General features: G+C 41.2%; 1 protein-coding gene, 1 non-coding gene and 1 pseudogene across 3 annotated transcripts in view; 2 read left to right on the forward strand and 1 right to left on the reverse strand.

Annotated features, from left to right (window-relative positions):
* Nucleotides 1-717: 717 nt before the first annotated feature.
* Nucleotides 718-8,381, reverse strand: LOC132376743 (serine/arginine repetitive matrix protein 1-like; annotated as a pseudogene).
* Nucleotides 8,382-14,454: 6,073 nt separating this feature from the next.
* Nucleotides 14,455-25,191, forward strand: part of FAM161A (FAM161 centrosomal protein A) — a 31,975-nt gene continuing 21,238 nt past the window's right edge. For both annotated transcript variants that reach the window (XM_059942696.1, XM_059942695.1), the window contains exon 1: nucleotides 14,455-14,763. In XM_059942696.1, coding sequence (XP_059798679.1) covers nucleotides 14,548-14,763 — 216 coding nt within the window. In that variant the 5' untranslated portion in view covers nucleotides 14,455-14,547. The remainder of the gene's footprint in view (nucleotides 14,764-25,191) is intronic.
* LOC132347152 (U6 spliceosomal RNA) lies at nucleotides 18,743-18,849 on the forward strand. The gene has a single exon (XR_009497109.1). It is a non-coding gene; the product is annotated as a U6 spliceosomal RNA (small nuclear RNA).

Consider the following 25,191-nt stretch of genomic DNA (forward strand, 5'->3'; position numbering starts at 1 on the left):
GAGAAGAAGCGGGGGCAATATAGGGGTAGGGGAGTAAGAGGTACAAACTATTAGGTATAAAATAAGCTACAAAGGTATATTGTACAACACAGGGAATACAGCCAATAACTATAAATGGAGTATAACCTTTAAAGATTTGTGAATCACTATATTGTACACATGTAACATAATATGGTATAGCAGCTACATCTCAATTTTTAAAAGGGCATCAATTTAAAAAAAAAAATCAGTCATGCAAGTGAAAGCACAGTAGAGAGTAACTCAAAGCCATATGGAGAAATAAAGATCTCAACAAAGGTAATTACATGGGCAATATAAAAGCTAGTGTTTTTGTAACAACAGTTTCTAACTACTTTTTGTCTTCTATATGATTTAAGAGAGTGATATATTTAAAGAAAAAAATTAGTGTAAGTTTTACAAACTTTGGTTTGTAACTTCGAATCTTGTTTTCTACATTTAAGAGAGTAATGCACTTAAGAGAATTATTAGTTTATGTTTTGGGGCACATAGTGTATAAAGATGAAATTTTGTGACCTCAAATGAAAGGTGTATGAACAAAGCTATGAAGGAGCAGTTTTTGTATGCTGTTGAAGTTAGTTAAGCTGCTATAAATTCAAATTGGAGGGTTATAACTTTAGGATATTAAATGTTATCCCAGTGGTAACCACACGTACACACAAAGTATAGAATATATACAAAAGGGAATGAGTAAAGAATTTAAACAATTCGCTATAAAAAATTAAACACAAAAGACAGTAAATCATAAAATGAGGGATGAAAAAACCTATAAGCTATATAGAAAAGAAATAGGAAAAAAACAGATGAAAGTTCCTCCTAACCAGTAATTAAATGTAAATAGATTAAACTCATCAAAACAGAGATTGGCAGAATGGATATAAACACATGATCCAACTATATGCTGTCTATAAAGACTCACTTTAGATCCAAAGACAAATATATTGAAAGTGAAATGATGGAAAAAATACATTCCATGCACATAGTAACCAAAAGAAAGGAGTGGCTCTACTGATAACAGACAAAATAGAACCTAAAAAAAGTCACAAGAAACAAAGGACATTGTGGAAATATAACAATTAGAAATGTTCATGCACCCAATGACAGGACATCAAAGTACTGTGAAGCAAAAATCATCAGTCATGCAAGTGAAAGGACAGTAGACAGTAACTTGAGGCTGTATGGAGAAATAAAGATCTCAATAAAGGTAAATACATAAGCAGCATTACTGGCAATTGAAGAGAGATATAATTATAAAATAATAGTTGGAGACTTAAGTACCTCACAATAATGGACAAAACAATCAAGAAAGTAAGGAAATAGAAGACAGCACAGTAAACCAACTAGATATAACACATACAGAACACTGCTCCACAATAAGAGCATACATATTCTTCTCAAGTACACATGGGACATTTTTCAGGATATGCCATATGTTAAGCCACAAATCGTTTCAATAGATTTTAAAAGGTAGATAGCATACAAAGTATCTTCTTTGACCACAACAGGATGAAGTTAGAAATCAATAAGGGAGGGAAGAGTGGAAAATTCAAAAAATTGTGGAAACTAAACACTTTTCAACAACCAATGGGTCAAAGAAGAAATCATAAAAGAAATTAGAAAATACCTAGAGATGAATGCAAATGAAAACACAACATACCAAAACTTATGGGACACAGCAAAAGCGGTGCTAAGAAGGAAATTTATAACTATAAAACGCTTACTTTAAAAAATAAGAACTCAAAACAACCTAACTATACAACTTTAACTAGAACTAGAAAAAGAAGAACAAATTAAATCCAAAGCTAGCAGAAGGAAGGAAATAAAGATTAGAGCAGAGAGAAATGAAATAGAGGATAGAAAACAATAAAGAAAATTGATGTTTGTTGGAAAAGATCAATAAAATTAACAACTCTTTAGATGGATTAAGAAAAAAAGAAAAATTACTAAAATCTACAAGAAATTAGAAAATACTTAGAGATGAATGCAAATGAAAACAACATACCAAAACTATGGGACACAGCAAAAGCAGTGCTAAAAAAGTGAGGACATTACTACCGATTTTACAGATGTGAAAAGGATTATAAGAAAATATAATGAACAATTTGCATGCCCACAAGTTAGATAACCTGGATCGAATGGACAAATCCTAGAAACACAAAACCTACCAAGTCTAAATCATGAAGAAACAAAATCTGAATATACCTATAGCCAGTAAGGACATTGAATCAATAATCAAAATCTCCCAATAAAGAAAAGCCCTGGACCTGACCCAGTGGCTTTACTGGTGAATTCCACCAAACATTTAAAGAACTAATACCAGGCCTCCTCAAACTTTTCCAAAAATTGAAGAGGAAGGAACACTTTCTAATTCACTCTATAAGGCCAGCATTACCCTGATACCAAAGCCAGACAAAGACACTACAAGAAAACTACACACCAATATTCCTTACAAACAATGATACAAAAATTCTCACTAGTAGCAAACCAAATTTAGCAGCATAGTAAAAGTATTATACTTTTTGAAATTTTATTCCTAGAATGCAAGGATGTTTCAACATGTGAAAATTAATCAATGCAATATATCATTAAATTGATCAATGCAAAAAAAATTAAGTGAAAAACACCTACATGGGACTTCCCTGGTGGCGCAGTGGTTAAGAATCTGCCTGCCAATGCAGGGGACATGGGTTCGAGCCCTGGTCTGGGAAGATCCCACATGCTACGGAGCAACTAAGCCCATGTGCCACAACTACTGAGCCTGTGCTCTAGGGCCTGTGAGCCACAACTACTGAGCCCTCATGCCACAACTACTGAAGCCCATGCGCCTAGAGCCCGTGCCCTGCAACAAGAGAAACCACCACAATGAGAAGCCCACGCACAGCAACAAAGGCACAATGCAGCCAAAAATAAATAAATTTACTTTTAAAAAACCAAAAAAACAAAAGAACACCTATAGGATCGTGTTAATTTATACAGAAAAAGCATTTGACAAATTGCAACAATTTCATGATTAAAAAAAAAAAAAGAATAGAAGGAAACTACCTCAACACAATGAAAAGCCATATATGAAAAACCCAAAACAAACATCAGACTCAATGGTGAAAGACTGAAAGCTTTTTCTTTAAAAAAGCCAAGGATGCCCACTTTTACCACTTCTATTCAACATAGTATGGACGTTCCAGCCAGAGCAATTAGGCAAGGTAAAGAAATTAGAGGCATACAAATTGGAAAGGAAGACGTAAAATTACATCTGCAGATGATATGATCTTACATGTAAAAAGCCCCAAAGATTACACACACACACACACACACAAAAGCTGTTAGAACTAATAAATGATTTCAGCAAAGTAACAGGATACAAAGTCAACACACAAAAATCATTTGCATTTTTATACACTAACAACAATCTGAAAAGGAAATTACAAAAACAATTCATAATAGCATCAAAAATAAATAAAATATTTAGAAATTAACTTAACCAAGGAAATGAAAGATTTGCTCAGTGAAAATTACAAAACGTTGAAAGAAATTAAAGAAGACAAATGGAAAAAGATCCCATGTTCATGGATTCAAAGACTGAATATTGTTAAAATGTCAATATATCCAAAGTGATCTACAGATTCCATGTAATCCCTATCAAAATACCAATGGCATTTTTCACAGAACTGGAACGAATAATCCTAAAATTTGTATGGAACTACAAAAGACCTTGAATGTCCAAAGCAATGTTAAGAAGAACAAAGCTGGGGCTTCCCTGGTGGCGCAGTGGTTGAGAATCTGCCTGCCAATGCAGGGGACACGGGTTCGAGCCCTGGTCTGGGAAGATCCCACATGCTGTGGAGCAACTGGGCCCGTGAGCCACAATTACTGAGCCTGCGCGTCTGGAGCCTGTGCTCCGCAACGAGAGGCCGCGATAGCGAGAGGCCCACGCACCGCGATGAAGAGTGGGCCCCGCTTGCCACAACTAGAGAAAGCCCTCACACAGAAACGAAGACCCAACACAGCCATAAATAAATAAATAATAAATAAATAAATAAATAAATAAATAAATGAAGAACAAAGCTGGAGGTATTATGCACCCTGATTTCAAGCTATACAGCAAGGTACAGTAATCAAAACAGTGTGGCACTGGCATAAAGACCCACATTTAGACCAGTGGAATAGAATAAACAAACACAGAAATAAACACATATATGTTCAAATGAGTTTTGACAAGCAAGCCAAGACCATTCAATGTGGAAAGGTCGATCTTTTCAACAAATAGTGCTGGGAGAAGTGGATGTCCACATGCAAAAGAATGAGGTTAGACCCTTACCTAACACCATATACAAAATTTAACTGAAAGTGGATCAAAGACCTAAGACAATAACACTCTTCGAAGTAAACATAGAACAAAATCTTCACGATATTGGACTTGGCAATGTCACTTCTTAGATATGACATAAAAGACACAGATAACAAAAGAAAAAATAGACAAATTGTACTTTATGAATATTTTAAAGTTTTGTACATCAAAAGACACTATCAACAGAGGAAAAAGCAACCCACAGAAAGGGAAAAAATATCTGCAAATCCTATATCTAATAGGGATTAGTACCTAGAATATATAGAGAGAACTACTAAAACTCAACAACAAAATAACTAACAACCCAATTTAAAAATGGGCAAAGAAAAAAAAAAGGGCAAAGAACTTGAATAGACATTTCTCCAAAGAAGATATACAAAAGGCCAATAAGCACATGAAAAGATGCTCAACATCACTAATCATTAGGGAAATGCAAATCAAAACTACAGGATATCACCTCATACCCTTTAGGATGGCTACTATCAGAAAAACAAAACAACGGGAATGCCCTGGTGGTCCAGCAGTTAGGACTCTGCACTTCCACTGCAGGGGGCATGGGTTTGATCCCTGATTGGGGAACTAAGATCTCGCAAGCCACGTGGCACAGCAAAAAAAAAAAAAGAGGGACTTCCCTGGTGGCGCAGTGGTTAAGAATCTGCCTGCCAATGCAGGGGACACGGATTCGATCCCTGGTCTGGGAAGATCCCACATGCCGCACTGCAACTAAGCCCATGTGCCACAACTACTGAGCCTGTGCTCTAGGACCCGCATGCCGCAACTACTGAGCCCACATGCTGCAACTACTGAAACCTGTGTGCCTAGAGCCCATGCTCTGCAACAAGAGAAGTCACTGCAAATAAGAAGCCCGTGCACCACAATGAAGAGTAGCCCCCACTAGCCGCAATTAGAAAAAGCCTAAGTGCATCAATGAAGACCCAACGCAGCCAACAAAAAAAAAAGAAAAGAAAAACAAAACAAGATACTGGAACCCGTGGGTATTGTTGGTAGGAATGTAAAATGCTACAGCTGCTGTTGAAAACAGGATGACAATTCCTCAAAAATTAAATATAGAATTACCTCATGATCCAGCAATTCCACTTCTGGGTATATACCCAAAAGAATTGAAAGCAGGGTCTCAAATAGGTATTTGTACACCCATGTTCGTAGCAACATTATTCACAATAGGTAAAACGTGGAGGCAACCCAAGTGTCCACTGATGGATGAATGGATCAGCAAAATGTGATATATATATATATATATATATATATATATATATATATATATATATATATATATATATATATATATACACACACACACACACACACACACACACACACACACACACCACAATGGACTATTATTCAGCCTTAAAAAGAAAGGAATTTCTGGCATATGCCACAACATAAACAAACCTTGAGGACATTAGGCTAAGTGAAATAAGTCAGTCACAAGACAAATCCTATATGATTCTACTTATATGAGGCACTTAGAGTAGTCAAAATCATAGAGACAGAAAGTAGAATGGTGGCTAATTAAACTTAAAAGCTTTTGCACAGCAAAGGAAATCACCACCAAAATGAAAAGACAACCTACTGAATGGGAGAAAATATCTGCAAATGATATGATCGTTAAGGGGTTAATGATGGTGGTGTCATGGGCTACGTGAGCTGAGGAGAAGTGAGGTGTGAGAGAAGGAATACCGTGCCTTCTGGTGGGTGGTGGGGAGGGACTTCTCTAAAAGGGAATATCTCTTTCTGGCACTTCTGTGGTGATGGAGAGGCATTCTGAATTGCCACCTGCCTACCTCACCATTTCTCATGTAGGACTTCTGGGTCTATCATCACCATAATCATCTGAGGAGGAGCTGGTTTTGTTGTCTGATTTGGTGTCTCTGCTGCACAGAAAATGCAGCAGCCATTTTGCCACCTTTGTCCTCTGATTCAGAGAACTCTACTTTTCTAGATGAGGGAGCCTCTTTTCTCAGTACTTTCTTTTTCTGTTTTATTTTCTACAATTAAAAAAAATATATTTATTATTTATTTATTTGGCTGCGCCGGGTCTTAGTTGTGGCATGTGGGATCTTTTAGTTGTGGCATGTGAATTCTTATTGTGAACTCTTATTTGCGGCTTGTGGGATCTAGTTCCCTGATCAGGGATCGAACCTGGGCCCCCTGCATTAGGAGCATGGAGTCTTAGCCACTGGCCCACCCGGGAAGTCCCTATTTTATACAATTTTTAAAGGTTACTTTCCATTTACAGTTATTACAAAATATTGGTTATATTCGCTATGTTGTGCAACACATCCTTGAGCCTATCTTACACTCAATGGCTTGTATCTTCTACTCCCCTACCCCTACATTGCCCCTCCTCTCCCCACTGGTAACCACTAGTTTGTTCTCTTTATCTGTGTCTACTTCTTTTTTGTTATATTCATTCCTTTGTTCTTGTTTTTTTTTAAGATTCTTTTTATGGCTGAGTAGTATTCTATTTTATTCTCAGTAGTTTTATCACTTTTTGTCACTTCTATCACTTTTTGTCGCTCTACCTGAAGTTCTCCCTGGAGAAACAGAAATACAACTTTTTCTTGTAGGGCATTGCTCCTGGGTGCTGGGGAATGATGAATTTCTGGTGGTAGAGTTGCTGTAGGTGATGTTTGGTGCTTTTGCCTTGGAGGATTTGCTGAAGGAGATAACCTGCTGAAACCATGCAACTCAGATTGGGACTTGAACCCACGGTCTTTTAACTGAGATCACACACCTGGTCTCAGGACTTAATGAAGCTCAGGTTCTTGATGTCTTGTTGTAGAAAGAATTCTGTGAGAGACAAAGTGATAGGTAAGAAGTGGATTTATTTAGAGAGAAACACATTCCACAGATGGAGCGTGGGCCATCTCAGAAGGCAAGAGTGGCATCAGGGTATGGGGTTGTCAGTTTTTATAGGGGTGGGTAATTTCATAGGCTAATGAGTGGGAGGAGTGGTCCAGCTATTTTGTGGAAGGGGTGGGGATTTCCAGGAATTGGGCCACCTCCCATTCTTTGACCATTATGGTTGGCCTTGGAACTGTCATGGCACCTGTGGGTGTGTCATTTAGCTTGCTGATGTGTTACAATGAGCATATACTGAGGCTCAAGGTCTAGTGGACGTCGACTCATCCACCATCTTGGACCTATTTGGTTCTAATCAGTTTATGTCACATCCTCGGGCTATGCCGTTCTTTTAAAGGTTGTGCCCTGCCTCCTTCCCTCCTGTTTCACTACCAGTTTTTCAAGGGGGCTGAAGGTCCTCTTGGGAGACTTCTTTGTCAGTGACCCGACACAAGACAAAGTGGACAATGAACAACTCCTAGACAAGAATGCTGATGAGCGCCTCTTTCATCTCACTGGAGATCTGCTCCATCTATGCTTTGGTGGAGTTCTTCCTCCAGGTGATGGCTGCCTCCTTGGGCTTAGCTGTCTTCTAGGTGAATATGATCTTGGGATCTGTAGCGCCAGCAAGATAAAGTATGAGAAGAAGCGTGAGATTTTGGTTGATTCTTCTCCTTTTCCTTTTCTTTTATGGAATTTTTTTTTTTTTTTCCAGAGAATGTCCTTTAGCTTTGGTACAGTTTCAGGCTGGGGAAATTTCAGGATATCACTGAGTGTCAGAAGTGGCCACTTGTACTGAAGGTTCCGGGAGTGCTGGAGTGTTCTTTTCTGGAGCAGAGGAAGGACTCTGGCTCTTGGTTCTTTGATGAGAAGGCTGAACATGATTGTGCTTTCTCTCTGTCCTGACTGGGCAGGATTGTCTTTTAGGGTAGGAAATCTGGACTGGAGTCTTCTTGGACTTCAAGATCTCTACCTTTTCTCCCTACTGCTTTATTTTTCTTCTTTATCTCTCTTTTCTTTGTCTTGCTTTTTTCATAGGTGGCAATTTTTCTTCTTCAATCTGTCTGTTTCCTTTCTTCTTTCTTCAGGTCTAGGAAAGTGAAAGGGATTCCAGCGATATTTTCCTGTGGAGGGGCCACAGTTCTCCCATAAACTCTGCAGAATTTTTTTTTTTTCATTCAAAACGCCAGTCTGGTTGATTCGCATCATTTTAGAGCCTGGATTCTCCAAAAACAGCCAAGAGAATTGGGCCAGAGCCACACTGGGTCACTCTGTTGTGACCTAATAAAGTGATGGTACTACACTTCAGATGCAAAGAATAATTTCCATCTTGGTTCAGCCCTTCACTTCCAGTTGGTTGACTAAACTCAGTCATAACATTCTCTTTATTTTTTAAAAAATAAATTTATTTATTTATTTTTGGCTGCGTTGGGTTTTCATTGTTGCGGCAAGTGGGGGCTACTCTTTGTTGCGGTGCGTGGGCTTCTCACTGCGGTGGCTTCTCTTGTTGCAGAGCATGGGTTCTAGGCGTGTGGGCTTCAGTAGTTGCAGCGCATGGACTCAGTAGTGGTGCGCGGGCTCTAGAGCGCAGGCTCAGTAGTTGTGGTGTGTGGGCTTAGCTGCTCCGCAGCATGTGGGATCTTCCCAGACCAGGGCTCGAACCCGTGTCCCCTGCATTGGCAGGCAGATTCTTAACCACTGCACCACCACAGAAGTCCCATAACATTCTCTTTAAACCCAAGGATTTCTGTTACTCGTTTTGTTATCCAAGGCTTTTTAACCTCAAAATTTATTTTTCTCATGTCTGCCTTTTTTTTCTAAGCATTCTGCACATTTCAGCTACTTCAGTAGTTTCTGTTTGTTGCTGAACCAATGATCTTATCCTGCACTTGTTCTGTGGAAGAATCCAGGAGTCATATTGCTCTGAGAACACTCCCTATCCCAAGGTGCATGGGAGATTATATATATATATATATATATACATACATATATATATACACACACACACACATACATATACATATTTATTTAATACATTTTAAGTGGTTTGAAGCCACTTATAGTATTATAACTTATATATTATAAAATTATATGTTAACTTATACATTATTATATAAATATATAATGTTACATATAATATATATTTTATGTAATATTATTTTTTATTTTATTATTTTTAAAAATCTACTAATATTTTATTGGGTCATTCAATCCCAGGACATCAAGAATGTAGAAGAAAGGGAAATGAGACAGCAAAAGATGGAAAACAAATACAAAGGTATGAATTACTAAGCTGGCCATTTCTTTAAAAAAAAAAGATCGGTTTCTTGTCATCAGTGACTTGCCCAGACAGTCTCCATAGAATCATCCTGCCTTAGAAGAGTCTATCAGGTAAAGGAAGGGAAAGAAATGTATTTGCCAGTTTCACATCTCTCATTGGTCAAAGCTTATCCTAGCACGTTGATCCTTGCCCAGTGCCTCCAGTCAGCTGCTGGGGAAGCCCAAAAGCTCAGTGCTTCATCTGAGTCTAGAAGTGGTGTAAGTAGCGAGAGCCTCTGTGGGTGTAGGCAGTGTTGCTTTAGCACAAGAGATGCTACTTTGCTACTACAGCAGCCAGCCAGAGGACCAGAGAGCAAATGGAACTGAGCAAATAATTAGGTAACTTAGAGAAGAATTAGAGCCTTGGTTCTCCAACCGGTAAAAGATTAGAATCATCTGAAGCATTTTGGAAGCTATCTGATAATCCAATGTTCAAATTGTCTATTTCTGCATTTAAAAAATTACTCCAGGGAATTCCCTGGCGGTCCAGTGGTTAGGACTCTGTGCTTTCACTGCGGAGGGCTCCAGTTTGATCCCTGGTTGGGAAACGAAGATCCCACAGCCCATGCGGAGCAGCCCTACCCCCAAAAATTACTCTAACACATGGCTTAAAAACCACTTAAAATATTTTATTAAATACATTAATATACTATCACAAATGAATATAATTATATAATATTACATTTTGTATATTAATATGTAAATTTAAATATAATTAATATATGGTTTCTATTTATTTAATATACCTTTAAGTGGTTTCTAAGGAACATAATATTAATATATTAATAAATATATTTATTTCATATATAATTTAAATATATATACTTACTATATATTTTATAATTTCTGTCATGAATTCTCCTGTAACCCATGAATTGTTTTTTAGAAGTGTTTTAGAGTTTCCAAACTGAAAGCCTTTTCTAGTTTTTAAAAAAAATTAATGTCTAACTTAATTGTATTAAGTGATCAGAGAATGTTAACTGTATAATATTAATCCTTTGAAGTCTGTTGAGGCTAGCTTTATGGCTGAGTGCTATGGTTTCTTTTTATAATGTTCCATATGTTCCTAAGATAATATATATTCTTCAATTGTTACATATATATTTATATAAATTTATTTCTATAATATTATAATATATAAAATATATTTATATACATATAAGAAAAAATATATTTTCTAATAGACATATGTTACCTAATTATAATTGTGCTATTCAAATCTTCTATATCCCTCCATATATACACACATGTATCAAAGACACTTACAGGACTGTTCATAGCTGATTTATTCACAATAGCAAATGTGGCAGTCATCTAGCTCAGCTGCTTAGCTCTCCTTTAAAGACAGGCTCTGCTGTGAGGAGTGCAGTCAATTGACACAGCAGTGTGCAGGGGCCTGTTAGTACTGGCTTGAGAGACCTGACTGTAAAAATTTCAGGATATTTGCAAACTGTTTGTTAAACACAGCCATTATTAAAAATTAAGTTTTGCTAAATTGTAATTAAATAAATTATATTCAAAACAAAGATAATTTCTCAAAACTCTTCACTTCCTCTTCTGTTACTACATTTTACTTATACTTAGGCTCTCAAGATTATTTGCATCTGCTCTATCTGTATGGTGGAAAAACTATATAATGGTGTTCTATTGGGCATCATTCCCCAAGTTCATGTTCGGTGATGTCACACCGGTTACTTGAAATTGGCCTTGGTGAGGGTACTGACATCATGGAAATCAGCGAGTGCTACAGGTTGGCTTTTAAACTTAAAACAATGAGGAAAATGCTAATAATGCAGAAAAAACTCAGTGTGTGGTGTCTGTAGCTGTCACATTGTGAACAGCACAAAAATTTAAGGAAAATTCTTTTAGTATTAGAAAAGTATTTATCTATTCTAGCAAAAAAGTTACTAACAACATTGGCAGACAAGTGAAATTCTGACATACATGTTGGTTGTTTCACTTTCATCTTAGACATTAATATATACAAAAATATCAACCAGCATTCATGTTGGAACTACATTCACCAGTTGCAACCATAGGTTGGCTATAGATACAAGAGTTCAGTAAAAACCAATGAAAGTACTCTGGGAGAATCAATTGTGAGGGATTTACAGTAAAGAGTATGTTTTATTTATAAGTTGTGTGCTACAGTTCTTTATATTACTAAAATTTATAAGCACAATCACACACACACACACTTTCTCCCAGAGAGCCAGTCATCAACCATTTACCAGCATAACACTGGCTAACAGCTGGCAACCACAGAACTTCAGGGTTTTCCCAAAGTGTTCCATCTGAGAACTTGCTCTTCAGAGGGAGTGCTAGCCCCTCCCTGATTCAGAGGCAGGGCTGATTCAGATGGCAGGGCTGGTAGGGTCTGTCCATGTCTGCTCTATGAGCAATCTTTGTGCTGGAGTTCTCTTTTTACCTGGCTGAGACTTTCTCAGACCCTCACTGTAGTTTCAACCTTCTCCTACACAATTATTCTCCTTTCCCTCTCTTTTCTAAGGTGTCAGAATATATCTTGTCCTGAAAACATTCCTACTCCTCTCCCTTTATCTTTCACAGGAACTTACCCCAATAACTCTCTTTCACTTCTAACTCCTTCCTGGTATCATCTTCCTGAAGGACCCAAACTGACAGCTGAAAAAATGGAAACAACAGGTGAGTGAATAAACTTAAGAAAGTGATAAAGACAATGTTAATGGCACGGATTAAATTTAAGAGTATGCCTTGACTGTAACTGTTACATTATGAATAGCACAAAATAAAGAGGAAAATTCTTCCAGTATTGGAAAACTATTATCTCAGCAAAGAATACTATTCAGCAATTAAAAAGGAACAGACTACTCATATATACAACATGGATGAATCCCCAGAAAACAGTATGCTGATCAAAAGAAGTTTAGAGCAAAAGGAGTACATACAGTATGATTCCATTTATATGAAGTTCTAGAACAGTCAAGGGAATGTGGAATGGGGAACAGACTGGGAAGGGGCACAAGGGGTCTTTCCGGGATGACTGAAATGTTCTATATCTTAATATGATTTCATGAGTGTATACATTTGTCAAAACGCATCCAGCTATACATTATTTATACACTTAAAAAATATATATCTGTTTATTTATTTGGCTGTGCTGGGTCTTAGTTGTGGCACATGGGATCTTCCTTGCGGCATGTGGGATCTTCAGTTGCGGCATGTGAACTCTTAGTTGCAGCATGTGGGATCTAGTTCCTTGACCAGGGATCAAACTGGGCCCCCTGCATTGGAAGTGCAGAGTCTTAACCACTGAACGTCCAGGGAGGTCCCCCAACTATACATTTAAGATCTATTCATTGCACTGTATATGTTATATCTCAATACAAAAGTGCAAAAATAATTCTTCCTATGATCATGTAAGATTTGTCATTTTCTTCCTGTAGATCTGTCCATTTCTGCTGTATATATTTTGAGGCTATATTATTAGATATCTGCAAATTTATGTATATATAACTGAATGACTTTGCTGTACATCTGAAACTAACACATTGCAAATCAACTATATTTCAATTAAAACAATTTTGAAAAGATCTGCAAATTTAGAATATTGCTGATGAGTGGAAGCTTTTCTGCTCTTCTATAAACACATACAATGTGTCCTCTACACTCATTCCTTCTATCCTATTCTAGCCTAATCTTCCATTTACAGTGCTTCAGCACGTAGACCTATCTTGCTGGTTTTGGGTCGGACTTAAAACGAATCCCAAAAGCGGCACGTGCAGCTACAGAACTAGCTGCATGCGAATGACTGGAAGTCCCTTCTCTGGTCACTTGGGGCATCCATACCTCATGGGCTTCCAACTCTGGCTTCTGTTCAGAATCCAGCCAGCATCTGTTCCAGTGGTCGAAGCAAATGCTCAGTCAAAACAAAGAGCAGCCTGAAGAAGGTGAGGGAATAGGGGATTTTGCAAGTGTTCACACTCCAGACCAGCGAACAAGGAAGACTTGGTATAAAGGGCTCAGATCACAGAGAAGGGTTCTAGACATCGCGCGCTGCATACTCTACCTTTGTGGTGGCGGTGGCAGGTTGTAGCGCAGGGAGTGGGAGGGGAAGGTTGCTGCAGCCTCAGCCTCAGGAGGTAGGGGCTTAGGTAGCAGGTGGCTGGACTGCACCACGCCGGCTATTTTAAGGCTAGGCCTCTCTTCCAGGCGCGTGGTGTAGAGGGAAGGCGTCATTTGAAGCACCCACATCTCAGGTGGGAGATGTTGATGGGGGTGAGATGGAGATGAGACTTGTCTGTGGCTACTGCTGGGCGCTCTCGCCCTCCGACCCACACCACTATAAAGCTGAGGAACCCAAGCAGCAAACACGCGGTTCATACACTTGCACTGTCACTCACCGGTGGGTGGACCAGGCTCCACCCAACTCTGGGCTTTTATTGGTCAGCCGAGAGGGATGGCTAGCAGCCTCCTCCGGATTGGTCGATTTCTGCTAGCTCTCAAGTCAATCAGAGCAGAATGTACTGGACTCCCATTCTCTGGCTTCCGGGGAAGCCATGTTGGGTAGCGGCATGCAAACCTTCCAGTCCTGAGACCGCAACATAATAACATCCCCAGCTTTCCTCTGCCGCCTCCATCTCCTCCTAACAGGTTATTTCAATGAATAAAAATGCGCTTTTTCACTCACAAAACGTGTCGTTTCATTAGTATAATGTGAGAAGTCTGCGTTTAGGCGGTGAAGCGCGAAGGGAAGAGGTGTCCTATTCTGCCCACCACCCCTCTAAACCAGCAAAGATTCAATACTGATTCCCGCTATCCAGGAGGCCCCCACTTTGGGTCTCCCGCAGCGTGCGCCGGTTTTGAGTGACGTTTGGCCCCTTGCGGCACCTGTAGCGTCCCTAGTTACCGGACCCCTAGTAACCACCTCCCCAAGCAAGGAGCCATCGGGCGCCTACGGCCGCGCCGGCTTCCACGCCCCGGGCCAGCGCGGGCGCTCAGGCCTCGGTGGCGTGGTGATGGCCGCCTCACACCGAGCAGCGAAGGTGGCGGCCAGCAGTCTCCAAACCCCGGTCAATCCCAGCACCGGAGCGCGGGTCACCCATTACGAACGCAAAGACCCCGTAGAGTCCCTGTCGGCGGCGGCGGCGGCGGCCTTGGAGGAGGAGGAAGAGGAGAAGGAAGAGAAGGAGGAGGAGGAGGAGGAAGAGGCAGAGGGGTCGGCGCGGGCGCCGGTAATGCAGGGGCGAGAAGTGGGCTGGGGCTAGGCCCCGGGGGATGCAGCTGGAGGCTGGTCGGCGACCCCGCCTGGTGAGGCGCGGGCTGGGAAACGCGCGCCCTGTCCAGATCCTCCCCACCGGTGAGCCTGGCCCACCACGTTCTCTGCGCTCCCACGGAAAATACTCAAAACCAAGGCGTTGAAAAGTCTTTTAATTTTAACTAAAGAGATTGTTGTAAAAATTTCTTGGAGAGCATTTACGTTAGTCTGTTTCCAGAGAGTGAAAAGTACAGAACTTTACTCCTTATGCCCCAGCATCTGTTGGGAGTAGATATTTGCTTTTCTTTTTTTTCTTTTTCTTTTCAACTTGAGGAAAACTGTTCTATCCATAGAGGATAACCCATAAAACGCAAGTGAATCAGCTGTGATGTCAGGTGTGTTTTGTTGTCATCTTGATGTCTTGGTTATTAGTGCATTTTAATACACTAAATGAGAGTGTATTAAACTCTCAACTCTTGTTGCAGAGCACAGGGTACATGAGAGATGATGTTTAAAACCAGCAAGAGTTCGCTGGGTAAATCAGGCAGATATAGTTAAGCCTCCAGAGAAACAAATTACTGAGGTTCCAGTGTTTCCACACTGCTCTTAAGGGTGGGGTGAGACAGCTTTTTCACTGATCAGTGTCAAATGTGTTGTGACCACCTGTCTACCAGGTAGAGAGTCAAGTCTGCCATCTGCTCTATTCACTTAAAAGATGGGAGCCTTGAATTTTAACTAGCAATCTGCAGACATACACCTCCTTAACCCCAGTTAAAGATTCTTAATACCATTTGTCCAAAGCTTCTCAGATTCAAAACATTGTGGTCTAGGGCTAATAGAAATTACTGGATATTTTGGAATTCTAATCTCTTTAATCTACACTAAAACTGTTAATGAGAAAATCTGTAGCAACACCTTTTATGGGCAGTATTTTACCAACAGATAAACTACTTGAGGTTATCCAGAGTAAGGCAGATGGAGACCCTGAACATGAACCAGGGTCAGTGACCTAGGACCAGATTCATTCATGATAAAGCTTCCCCTCAACACAAATTTCAGGAGCCAATGAAGGAGGCAAACTGATGTTGGAAAAAGATTTGAATGGAGAAAAAGGATTTGGAGTCCCGGGTTAGGATCTGTTCATTTGCTAGTTGATATTCAGAAGTAACTTCCTTCAATCTCAGTTTCGTTATCTGTAAAAGAACTATAATAACTGTCTTTCTTGTCTCACTGGGCTCTTATGAGAACCAAATGAGAGAGTATGTCATAGCTAAAGGACAGTTTGTATAAATTAGTAATAATAATAACAACTGCCAGTGGGACTGTTATTTGAACAACTCTCGCAAAGATTAAGTTCTACTTTGGCTTGCTGTGGTGGAGGAAGCAGTCAGTTCTGTAGTCACAGGTATACTTCCAGAGTGCCCTGGTAAACTGCAGATTTGTATGAGAAACATCACCTTAGGAGAGGTTAGTTTAATGAGCTAATTTCCAAGGGGCATGGTCCTACTGAAAAAAAAAAAAAAGGAAGCTAAGTTTGGAGTTTGACACTGTTTTGAGACCACTGTACTTGAAGGATCCAAAAGCAAATCTGGATAAGCTGCCACTGTGGTAGGCCTGATGGTCAGAGGACATGGGGTTGGCAGACAAAGCACTGAAAAGCCAAGAAAGAGAGTGCAGGAGCCAAGCTTTGCCTTCTTCACAGTTTGGCTTGGTCTCCACCTTGGGTTTTTTATTTTTCTATTTATTTGTTTTATTTATTTATTTATTTAGGCTGCATTGGGTCTTTGCTGTGGTGCACGGGCTTCTCATTGTGGTGGCTTCTCTTGTTGCAGAGCACAGGCTCTAGGTGCGCGGGCTTCAGTAGTTGCAGCACGCGGGCTCAGTAGTTGTGGCACATGGGCTTAGTTGCTCCGCAGCATGTGGGATCTTCCCGGACCAGGGCTCGAACCCGTGTCCCTGCATTGGGAGCGCAGAGTCTTAACCACTGCACCACCAGGGAAGTCCCTCCACCTTGGTTTTTTAAAGGTTAGTTTGTCTCAACTTCGTCATCTATAAGATGGAGTAAACTCAGCTTACCAGAATCACCACACAAAATTGATTAGAGAACCAACTGTCACAGTAGGCCCCTTTAAGTCCTTTGGTTTGCCAAAGCAACCCCCCCCCCCTCCGCCGGCTCCATGCACACCCCTTGCAGGACTCCATGCCCATATAGGGCACTAAGTCATATTTCTTGAATCTAGCCTCAGTTGGAGATATCAGTTCATAGACCTTGCTATGGGGTTGATGATGACATGGGTAAAGCACTATTCTATAATTCACAGTTAAAATTTCACTGACTTTCCTAATGAGATGGCCTTCTCTTTTTCAACAAATATTGAGCATTTATTAAGTGCCAGTCACAGACTATTCAGTAGTGAATGAAGCAGACATAGCTTATGTCGTCACAGTGCTTCCAATTCTGATGGGGAAGTTAGACAATAAAAAATGAACAGTCAAATGATTATAAGACAGGAAATGTTGGGAAAGAAATGAACAGGTTACTATAATTTAAAAAAGAAATAGGAAGGAACCTATTTCAGTGAGTTAACATTTAAGCCAATGCCTGATCGATGAGAAAGAACAGCCATTTGAGGAGTGGGGGTGGGAAAAGCATTCCAGGCAGAGGGAGCGGCACATGCAGAGGCCCAAAGATAGGAAGAGAGAGAGTTTTGTGTGATTAAGGATCTGAAAGAAAGCCAATGGGACTGGAGAAGAGAGAGGGGGAGAGGGGAGGGGATGAGTTTGGAGAGGTAAGGAGGGCCTTGTAGACCAAGGTAAGGAGTTTAGTGTTTAAAGCAGGTGCAGTGAGAGGTCCTTGAAGACTTCTAAGAGATCTGACATGTTCCTATTTACATTTTAAAACGATGACTCTGATGGCTTTGTGGAGAATGATTGGAGGGTTCGACAAAGAAAGGAGACTGGGTAGGAGGCTCTTGCAGTAATTCAGGTACCAGAAGTGGTGGCTTGGACCTAGAGCCCAGGGGAGATGGCAAGAAGTGGACAGATTGCATAGGACTTAGATTAGATTGGATGTGAAAGCCAAGGAAGAAGAAGTCAAGAATGCTCATTCCCACGTTTCTGGTTTGACCAGCTGCATAGAAGATAACGTCATTTACTGAATTGGGGGTAACTTGGGGAGGAATAGATTCAGGGGCTGAGTTTCAAGGTTTCAGTTTTGAACATGGTAAATTTGAGATACCTGTGAAACTACCAAGTGAAAAGATGTAGGAAGCAGTTGGGCCTATGAAACTGTAGTCCTGTTGGGTGTGGGATGGAGAATCTCCATCTGGGAGTTTTCAGCATTTTTGAAACACTGGATTAAGTCACTTAAGGGGAAAGTTCAGAGAAAGAAGAGAAGGGGCCTAGTATAGAACTCTTAAAACCCTTGACATTTAACAGTCAGGTAGAGAAAAAGGGGGCAAAAGAGATTAAGACCAGCTACAGTGGTAGAAGAATTACTGCAGGGATGTGGAAGTTTCCAATTCATTGGTTTCAATGCTAAGGGAAAGGGGCAAATGCTGCTAAGAGAAGGACATTTCATCCCCGAAGCAGGAGGGAAGGAGCAAAGGGGCACAAAGGCAGGCAGTTTTGTAGATGGGAAGATGAGGGAACTTCCCTCTGATGGGTTTTTTTTACTGAAGAAATAAAGGAATTATCATGGGCAGTTGGGATTCGGGGTGGGAGCGGGTAGAAGAGCAAGGGACAGGTAGGCAGGATCTCTGGGGCAGTGTGAGAGCCACTTCCAGAAGGAGCACGGGAGGTGCCAGGCAGACCAAGTAGCCATGAGAAATTGTTCATTTTTTAATTTAGTATTAATATTCACAAAACATTCTTTTTCTTTTTTTTTTTAAGTTACATTTTAATTATAGAAGTAATACATGAACACATTCTCCTTTTAAAATTTCAAATGTTATATCGTGCTTGCTTTGGCAGCACGTATACTAAAATTGGAACGATACAGAGAAGATTAGCACGGCTCCTGTGCAAGGATGACATGCGAATTTGTGAAGTGTTCCATATTTTTATAAAGATGTTAAAAAAAAATGTTATAAATAAGGCTTAGGCCCTTTTAACACTTCTCCCCTCAAAATGAAAATCTGGTTCCCCCCTCCCTCCTCATCAGTAGCCACTGTTTTGAGACTGATATATATTCTGGGCTTTTTCCTGTCTCCTGTGTACATAATATTTTAATATATGTTAGCATTTTATAGATACATATTGTTCTGCCACTTGCTTTTTTTCTCTTATGTACATTTCGATCTGCCTCATTCCTTACAAATCCATTTAATGCAAAAAATTTTTTAAATAAAAATTCCATAATTGTAGATGATAGTAGATCGACTATAACACAAATAATTATGAGTGCTGATTACTAATGAAGCAATATGTGTTGGAAGGAGACGTCATCTAAATGGGTCAAGCCAATCTAGGGAAGATTATCCTCTAATCTAGTGGCTGCATGTACAACAACATTCCACAGAAAGCTCAACAATTAAAGGGAAAGGGTGCTATTTTAGGCTCTTGGAAAATAATGTCCTTGGCCTAGATTATTTGAACTACTAAATGTTTCCTTCTGTGTGGAGACAATTTAAGATGAAATTAGAGTTGGAAGTTGCTTATTAACCATTTATCTGTTTTGGGTAAAACACTGTGAGATCAGTTTATCCAAAAAGTTCAGGCTAGTGTTACCAGTATTAAGCTGAAATGGAATGGATACTGTGCAAAAGTCAGTGCATAAGTATAATTATCGTTTGCCGCATCTCTTCAGAAGCTACTCATCCTTCTGTATCTTTTTCAAACAGTTTTTCCAGGTTCAAATAAACTTCATCCTTTCTGTGAAAATGATTGTTATAAGGCCTTCTTTTAAGGAATGTTCTAAAAGAATGAATGGAGGGCACGGGGATGCTTTTGCCTAAAAGCGAGTCTTTGGAATATCCACTCTGTTTCAATGGTAGTTTTTGGAAAATAAGCCCTTTCCTTAATACTCAGTAGGATATCACTCTTGAGCAGCCAATATTTCTTTGATTCAGTCTTTATGAGGGAATACCTGTCCTCTTCCCTTGGGAGAAACTTAATATTGTTTTAGCTGGACATCCGCTCATCCAACAAATACTTATTGAGCATCTGCCATTGGCCAGGCACTTTTCTAGGCACTGGGGACACAACTGAACGAAGCACACAAACGCTTGCTTCTGTGATGCTCAGTTTTTGGTGGGGGCAGGCATCCAATACACAAATCAGCAGAGATCAGTTGGTGGTGAGTACTTATGAGAGAAAGCAGCAAAGGGAGGCTGACAGTGAGTCAGGGGAGAGGCTGTAATTTCAAACAGGGTAGTCAATGAAGGCCTTGCTGAGAAGATGACATTTTGAATGAAGGTCTGAAGGAGTGAGCAGGTGGGCTGTTCAGATATCTGGAGGCAGGGAGAGGGAACAGTAAGCCCTTGAGGTGATCTTGCTGATTCTGTGAGCTTCGGAAAAACTGCAAACTGGAATCAGCCGCTGCTGCTGGAATGAGCTCCTGCTGCCCGGACGAGGAACCCTGCTGGGGCGGTACAAGCGGATTAGCAGATGGAGAACTAACAGGAAGGAATAAGTCCCTGCTTCCTCCTCCAGACTTGCAGTTTTCCTGTAGCCCCACTGTTAGCAGAGTCTAGCGGGAAGCAGCTGGCAAAGCGGAAATGTGGTTTGCAGAGTCCCAAGCCCAGCATCACATAGCACGGCTTTGGAGCTGAGACAACGGTTTAACACCTGACTCACATACTTTATGTATCGTAAAGCTGAAGTTCAAAAGGCTAGGGCCCACATCACATGGCTAAGAAGTGCGGAACCTAGGCATGAATGAGAATGCTGACACCACGTCTGTAATCTTTTCCCCACGCCAGGAGAACGCTCCAAACTGAAAAGTTACTTAACTTTCATCCAACCCTTTCAGCTTTGAAGGGTTGTGAAGGGGCTGAAACCAGGTGACCCATGAGTGGTCAGGAGCCAGTGGTAGACAAGAAACAGAAACCACCACCTGCTTGCCCTAACCTCCCTTTCTAGGCTTGCTTCCCAAAATGGCTTTATGCATTTTTACTTTCCTTTTAGCCTGCAGCTGTGTGCACGTTGCTTTCCACCACGCACCACCACCCCCATCCCCGCCACTTTTGGTAACGTCATTTCCTTTGGAGTACCTGTTCCTTCTTTCCCCATATATAATACTTTCTGTGATCCTCCAGATTCTTCCATTCGTTGACTCAGCCCAAATATCACCTTCTCTAGGAAGCCTTCCCTTATCTTCCCAACTCAAACCAAACCAAAGCTCCCTTCTTTTAAATACCCTTATCACTTTGTTGCTGAACTCAAGTTTGTGTGCCCAATGCACAGTGAAGCCAAACAAACCAAAATAGTGGAGTTTAGAGCAGAAAAAGGTTTATTGCAGCCCCAAGCAAGGAGGATAGGCAGCTTGTGCTCAAAAACCCCAAACTCCCCTGATGGGGAAGAGTTTTTATAGGCAGAATTGGTGGGGAGGGCTGCAGGGTGTGTAACCTTCCTCTGATTGGTTGATGGGGAAGTAACAGGGTGGTGTTCCAGGAATCTCAGTCATCAGCCTTCTGGTTCCAGCCAGTCTGGGGTCCACGTACTTAGGCTCAGCCTAAAGTTACCATCCTCCACCTGCGTGGGGGTCTTAGTTCCTGTAGAAGAACTCAGAGATTCGTATCAGGTTGTTATGTATATCCCTTGAGGAGGAACCAGGACCCTCCACTTTCCTCCACTACTGTTTCTTGACTGCTTTTCCTTTGTTTCTGCATTCCCTCACTCCTCGAATTAGTAACTGTTTGAATCTGCCCTTTGAAATGGGGACACAGAAAGACTTCTGTGCTGAGGAGGACCCCACAGTGTTCTGCTCAGTTTCAACTAGATCTTTGTATCTCTCATGACCACTGTCCATTTCATGTTAGTCCTCCTGTCACTGCTTATTTAGATGCTGGTGTTTGCCAACATTTTCATCCTCAGGTTCTTGCCTCTCATTGCCCACAGGCAGCCTTATCCACACCCAAGGCTGCACCTGCACTTCTGTGTGCATTGCTGGCTCCCATATCTCCATCTCCAGCCCAGCCTTCTTACCAGGTCTCCAGACCTATTTCCCCCCCCCTGTTTCCTGTACATTTGGCTGCCCTACTATCCTCTCACACTTCGTGTGTCTAAAACAGAGATTAGTTTCCTTTCCCTAAAATACTCTTCCTCCCTGTATTCCCTATATTAATGAATGGAAGCCCCGTCATCTACCTAGACATACAGCACAGCACTCCAAACAGAAACCTTTTCAATTTCTTGCCCACAGTCCAGGCTATTATCAAGTTGATGATTCAGCTTCTTAAATCTCCCAAGGCAGCCTCCTTTCTTGTGTTGCTGGTACTGTTCCCTAATTCTGCCCTTAATACCTCTAACTCGGACTCTTGCAGTAGCCCATCAACCGCGGCCAACCTTGCTTCCCTTCACTCCACCTCACTTGCTACCAGAGAGTCCTTCTGAGTATTACTGACCATGTTGCTCCTCTGCTCACATCCTTTAAGGCTCCTGTTGCCTGTGGCTTGGCCCCCTGGACTCTTGGTACTCTTGGTTGGGGCTTTTTTTTTTTTTTTAATATTTATTTATTTATTTTTGGCTGTGTCAGGTCTTTGTTGCAGCACGCGGGATCTTTCGTTGCAGTGCACAGGCTCTTCGTTGTGGCGCGTGGGCTTCTCTCTAGTTGTAGTGCGGCACAGGCTCAGTAGTTGCGGCACGTGGGCTCACTAGTTGTGGTGCCCAGGCTTAGTTGCCCCGTGGCATGTGGAATCTTAGTTCGACCAGGGATCGAACCCACGTCCCCTACATTGGAAGGCGGATTCTCAACCACTGGACCACCAAGGAAGTCCCTTGGTTGGGACTCTTGACTTGCCTTTTTCACCTTGTTTCCCACAAGCACAGCATGCCTGTTCCTTCCTCTTGTGGCTAAAAAACCCTCCTGCCCTTGGGAGGAGTGTGGTGTGTCTTTGGAGCCTAACAGACTTGGGATTGGATCCCAGCTCTACTGCTTACTAGCTGTGTGACTGTAGGCAGGTTACCTAACTCCTCTGAGCCTCAGTTTCCTCACCGAGGACAGAGTACCTGCCAGTTGCATCATCATGAAGTAACATGATGAATGTTCTAGCACTGTGCCTCAGTTTCTTTGTTTTTCACTGTTTCCCTGCTCTGGCAAACTTTGTCCTTATGCAGCCTTATGTCTCCAGTCTGGCTCACCTCTGCAAATTTTGTCTTTTCTTTCCCCAGTCAGAATTATGTATTCCTTCTGTGAGTTCTCATGGTGTCTGATAATGTAACATACATGGTCACTCATCTATCTACCTGCTCAGCTGGGAGCAACTCGTGGGCAGGAATCAAGAGTTCTGTCTCATTCAGAGTCTGCTATCAATTATTTATCTACATGTCCTGTCCTAAACTAGCTGGAAGCTTCTCGAAGGTGGAGTTTTCATCTGATTTGTATCTTTCAGCAGCTAGCTGAGTGCTGGGTGTCTCTAAATATTGAATGAATGAGGAAATTAACAAAGTACTTATTCCCACAGCTAAGAAGGTAATGGTGAAGAGCACATACAGGAACAGCAGAAGATATCAGAAAATTCTCTTAATTGAGTTGTATGACTCATAAAGCAATTCTCCAATTTATTTGGTAATAAATTTCTGCACACTTGTTCTACTGAAGGAAACTTGTTTTCCTTCATGTGTTTTCTCTAAGTTATCCCAAGTGGTAAAACACTGGCCTCCTGTACACCGTTTTTAGCCCATTAAAATATTATATCTATAAATATTATATACAACTGACTCTTCTGAATTTTCCTGTTGGGAGACGCTACTCAGATTTATTTTCTAGAGTCTTATCAGATTGGATCTCTAATTTTCCATGGCAAATATGCTTTTTCCATTTTGAGTCTATTTCAGGCAGTAAGCTAAATTTAAAGCCATGGTCAGCAGCCTTTTATGCATAGTATCATAAATAATTTCAGTTGTTTCTCACCTGAGAAAATATAAACTTTTTATATTTCTGGAGAATATGGGGTTTTACCTCTTTAGTTGCCTCAGTTAAAAGAGCTTTGAAAGGTATGCGAAAGGAGTGAGGGGAAAAGATCAGTCATGCCCTTCTAGGCATGTATATAGAATACCCACCCCATGTGTTCTTGTTCTCTTGTCACCCCACAGTCCCCGTCACCATGGGAGCTACTGCTCTTGGTGCCCACGGGAGCGGCTATTCTGGAAGTCCCTCCCACCTCCTCCCAGGCCCTCCTACTCCCTCCTGAGGTACCCGCTCCGCCTCCCGCACCGTCCCCCTGCGGACATCCTGGAGGGCTTTTCCCTGGCTCCTTGATGAGCCCCTGAGAACCTTGTTGCGTCCATTCCCGCATTCACCTGACTTTTCTGTTCCCCGCTCTTCTCTCCATTGGAACACCCACCCTTGGGGCCCACACTGCAGAGCCCAGCTGTGGGCTACGGTTGCTTGGTTTGCAGCCCGAGGAACTATGTTCTTCATCTCAGGTAAACCTACACTCAGAAGGAGGCTTTTTTTTTTTTGGGTGCCAGACTTTTTTTTTTTTAACACCTTTATTGGAGGATAATTGCTTTACAATGGTGTGTTAGTTTCTGCTTTATAACCAAGTGAATCAGTTATACATATACATATGTTCCCATATCTCTTCCCTCTTGCGTCTCCCTCCCTCCCACCCTACCTATACCACCCCTCTAGGTGATCACAAAGCACTGAGCTGATCTCCCTGTGCTATGCGGCTGCTTCCCACTAGCTATCTATTTTATGTTTGGTAGTATATATATGGTTACCCTTCCCCCTCCCCATATCCTCAAGTCCATTCTCTAGTAGGTCTGTGTCTTTATTCTGGTCTTGCCCCTAGGTTCCTCATGACCTTTTTTTTTTTTTTCTTAGATTCCATGTATATGTGTTAGCATACGGTATTTGTTTTTCTATTTCTGACTTACTTCACTATGTGTGACAGACTCTAACTCCATCCACCTCACTACAAATACCTCCATTTCATTTCTTTTTATGGCTGAGTAATATTCCATTGTATATATGTGCCATATCTTCTTTATCCATTCATATGTCGATGGACACTTAGGTTGCTTCCATGTCCTGGCTATTGTAAATAGAGCTGCAATGAATATTTTGGTACATGACTCTTTTTTTTTTTTTAGTTTATTTATCTATTTAATTTTGGCTGTGTTGGGTCTTCGTTTCTGTGCGAGAGCTTTCTCTAGTTGCGGCAAGCGGGGGCCACTCTTCATCGCGGTGCGCGGGCCTCTCATTGTCGCAGCCTCTCTTGTTGCGGAGCACAAGCTC

Source organism: Balaenoptera ricei, chromosome 13, assembly GCF_028023285.1.
Source record: "Balaenoptera ricei isolate mBalRic1 chromosome 13, mBalRic1.hap2, whole genome shotgun sequence".
NCBI lineage: Eukaryota > Metazoa > Chordata > Mammalia > Artiodactyla > Balaenopteridae > Balaenoptera > Balaenoptera ricei.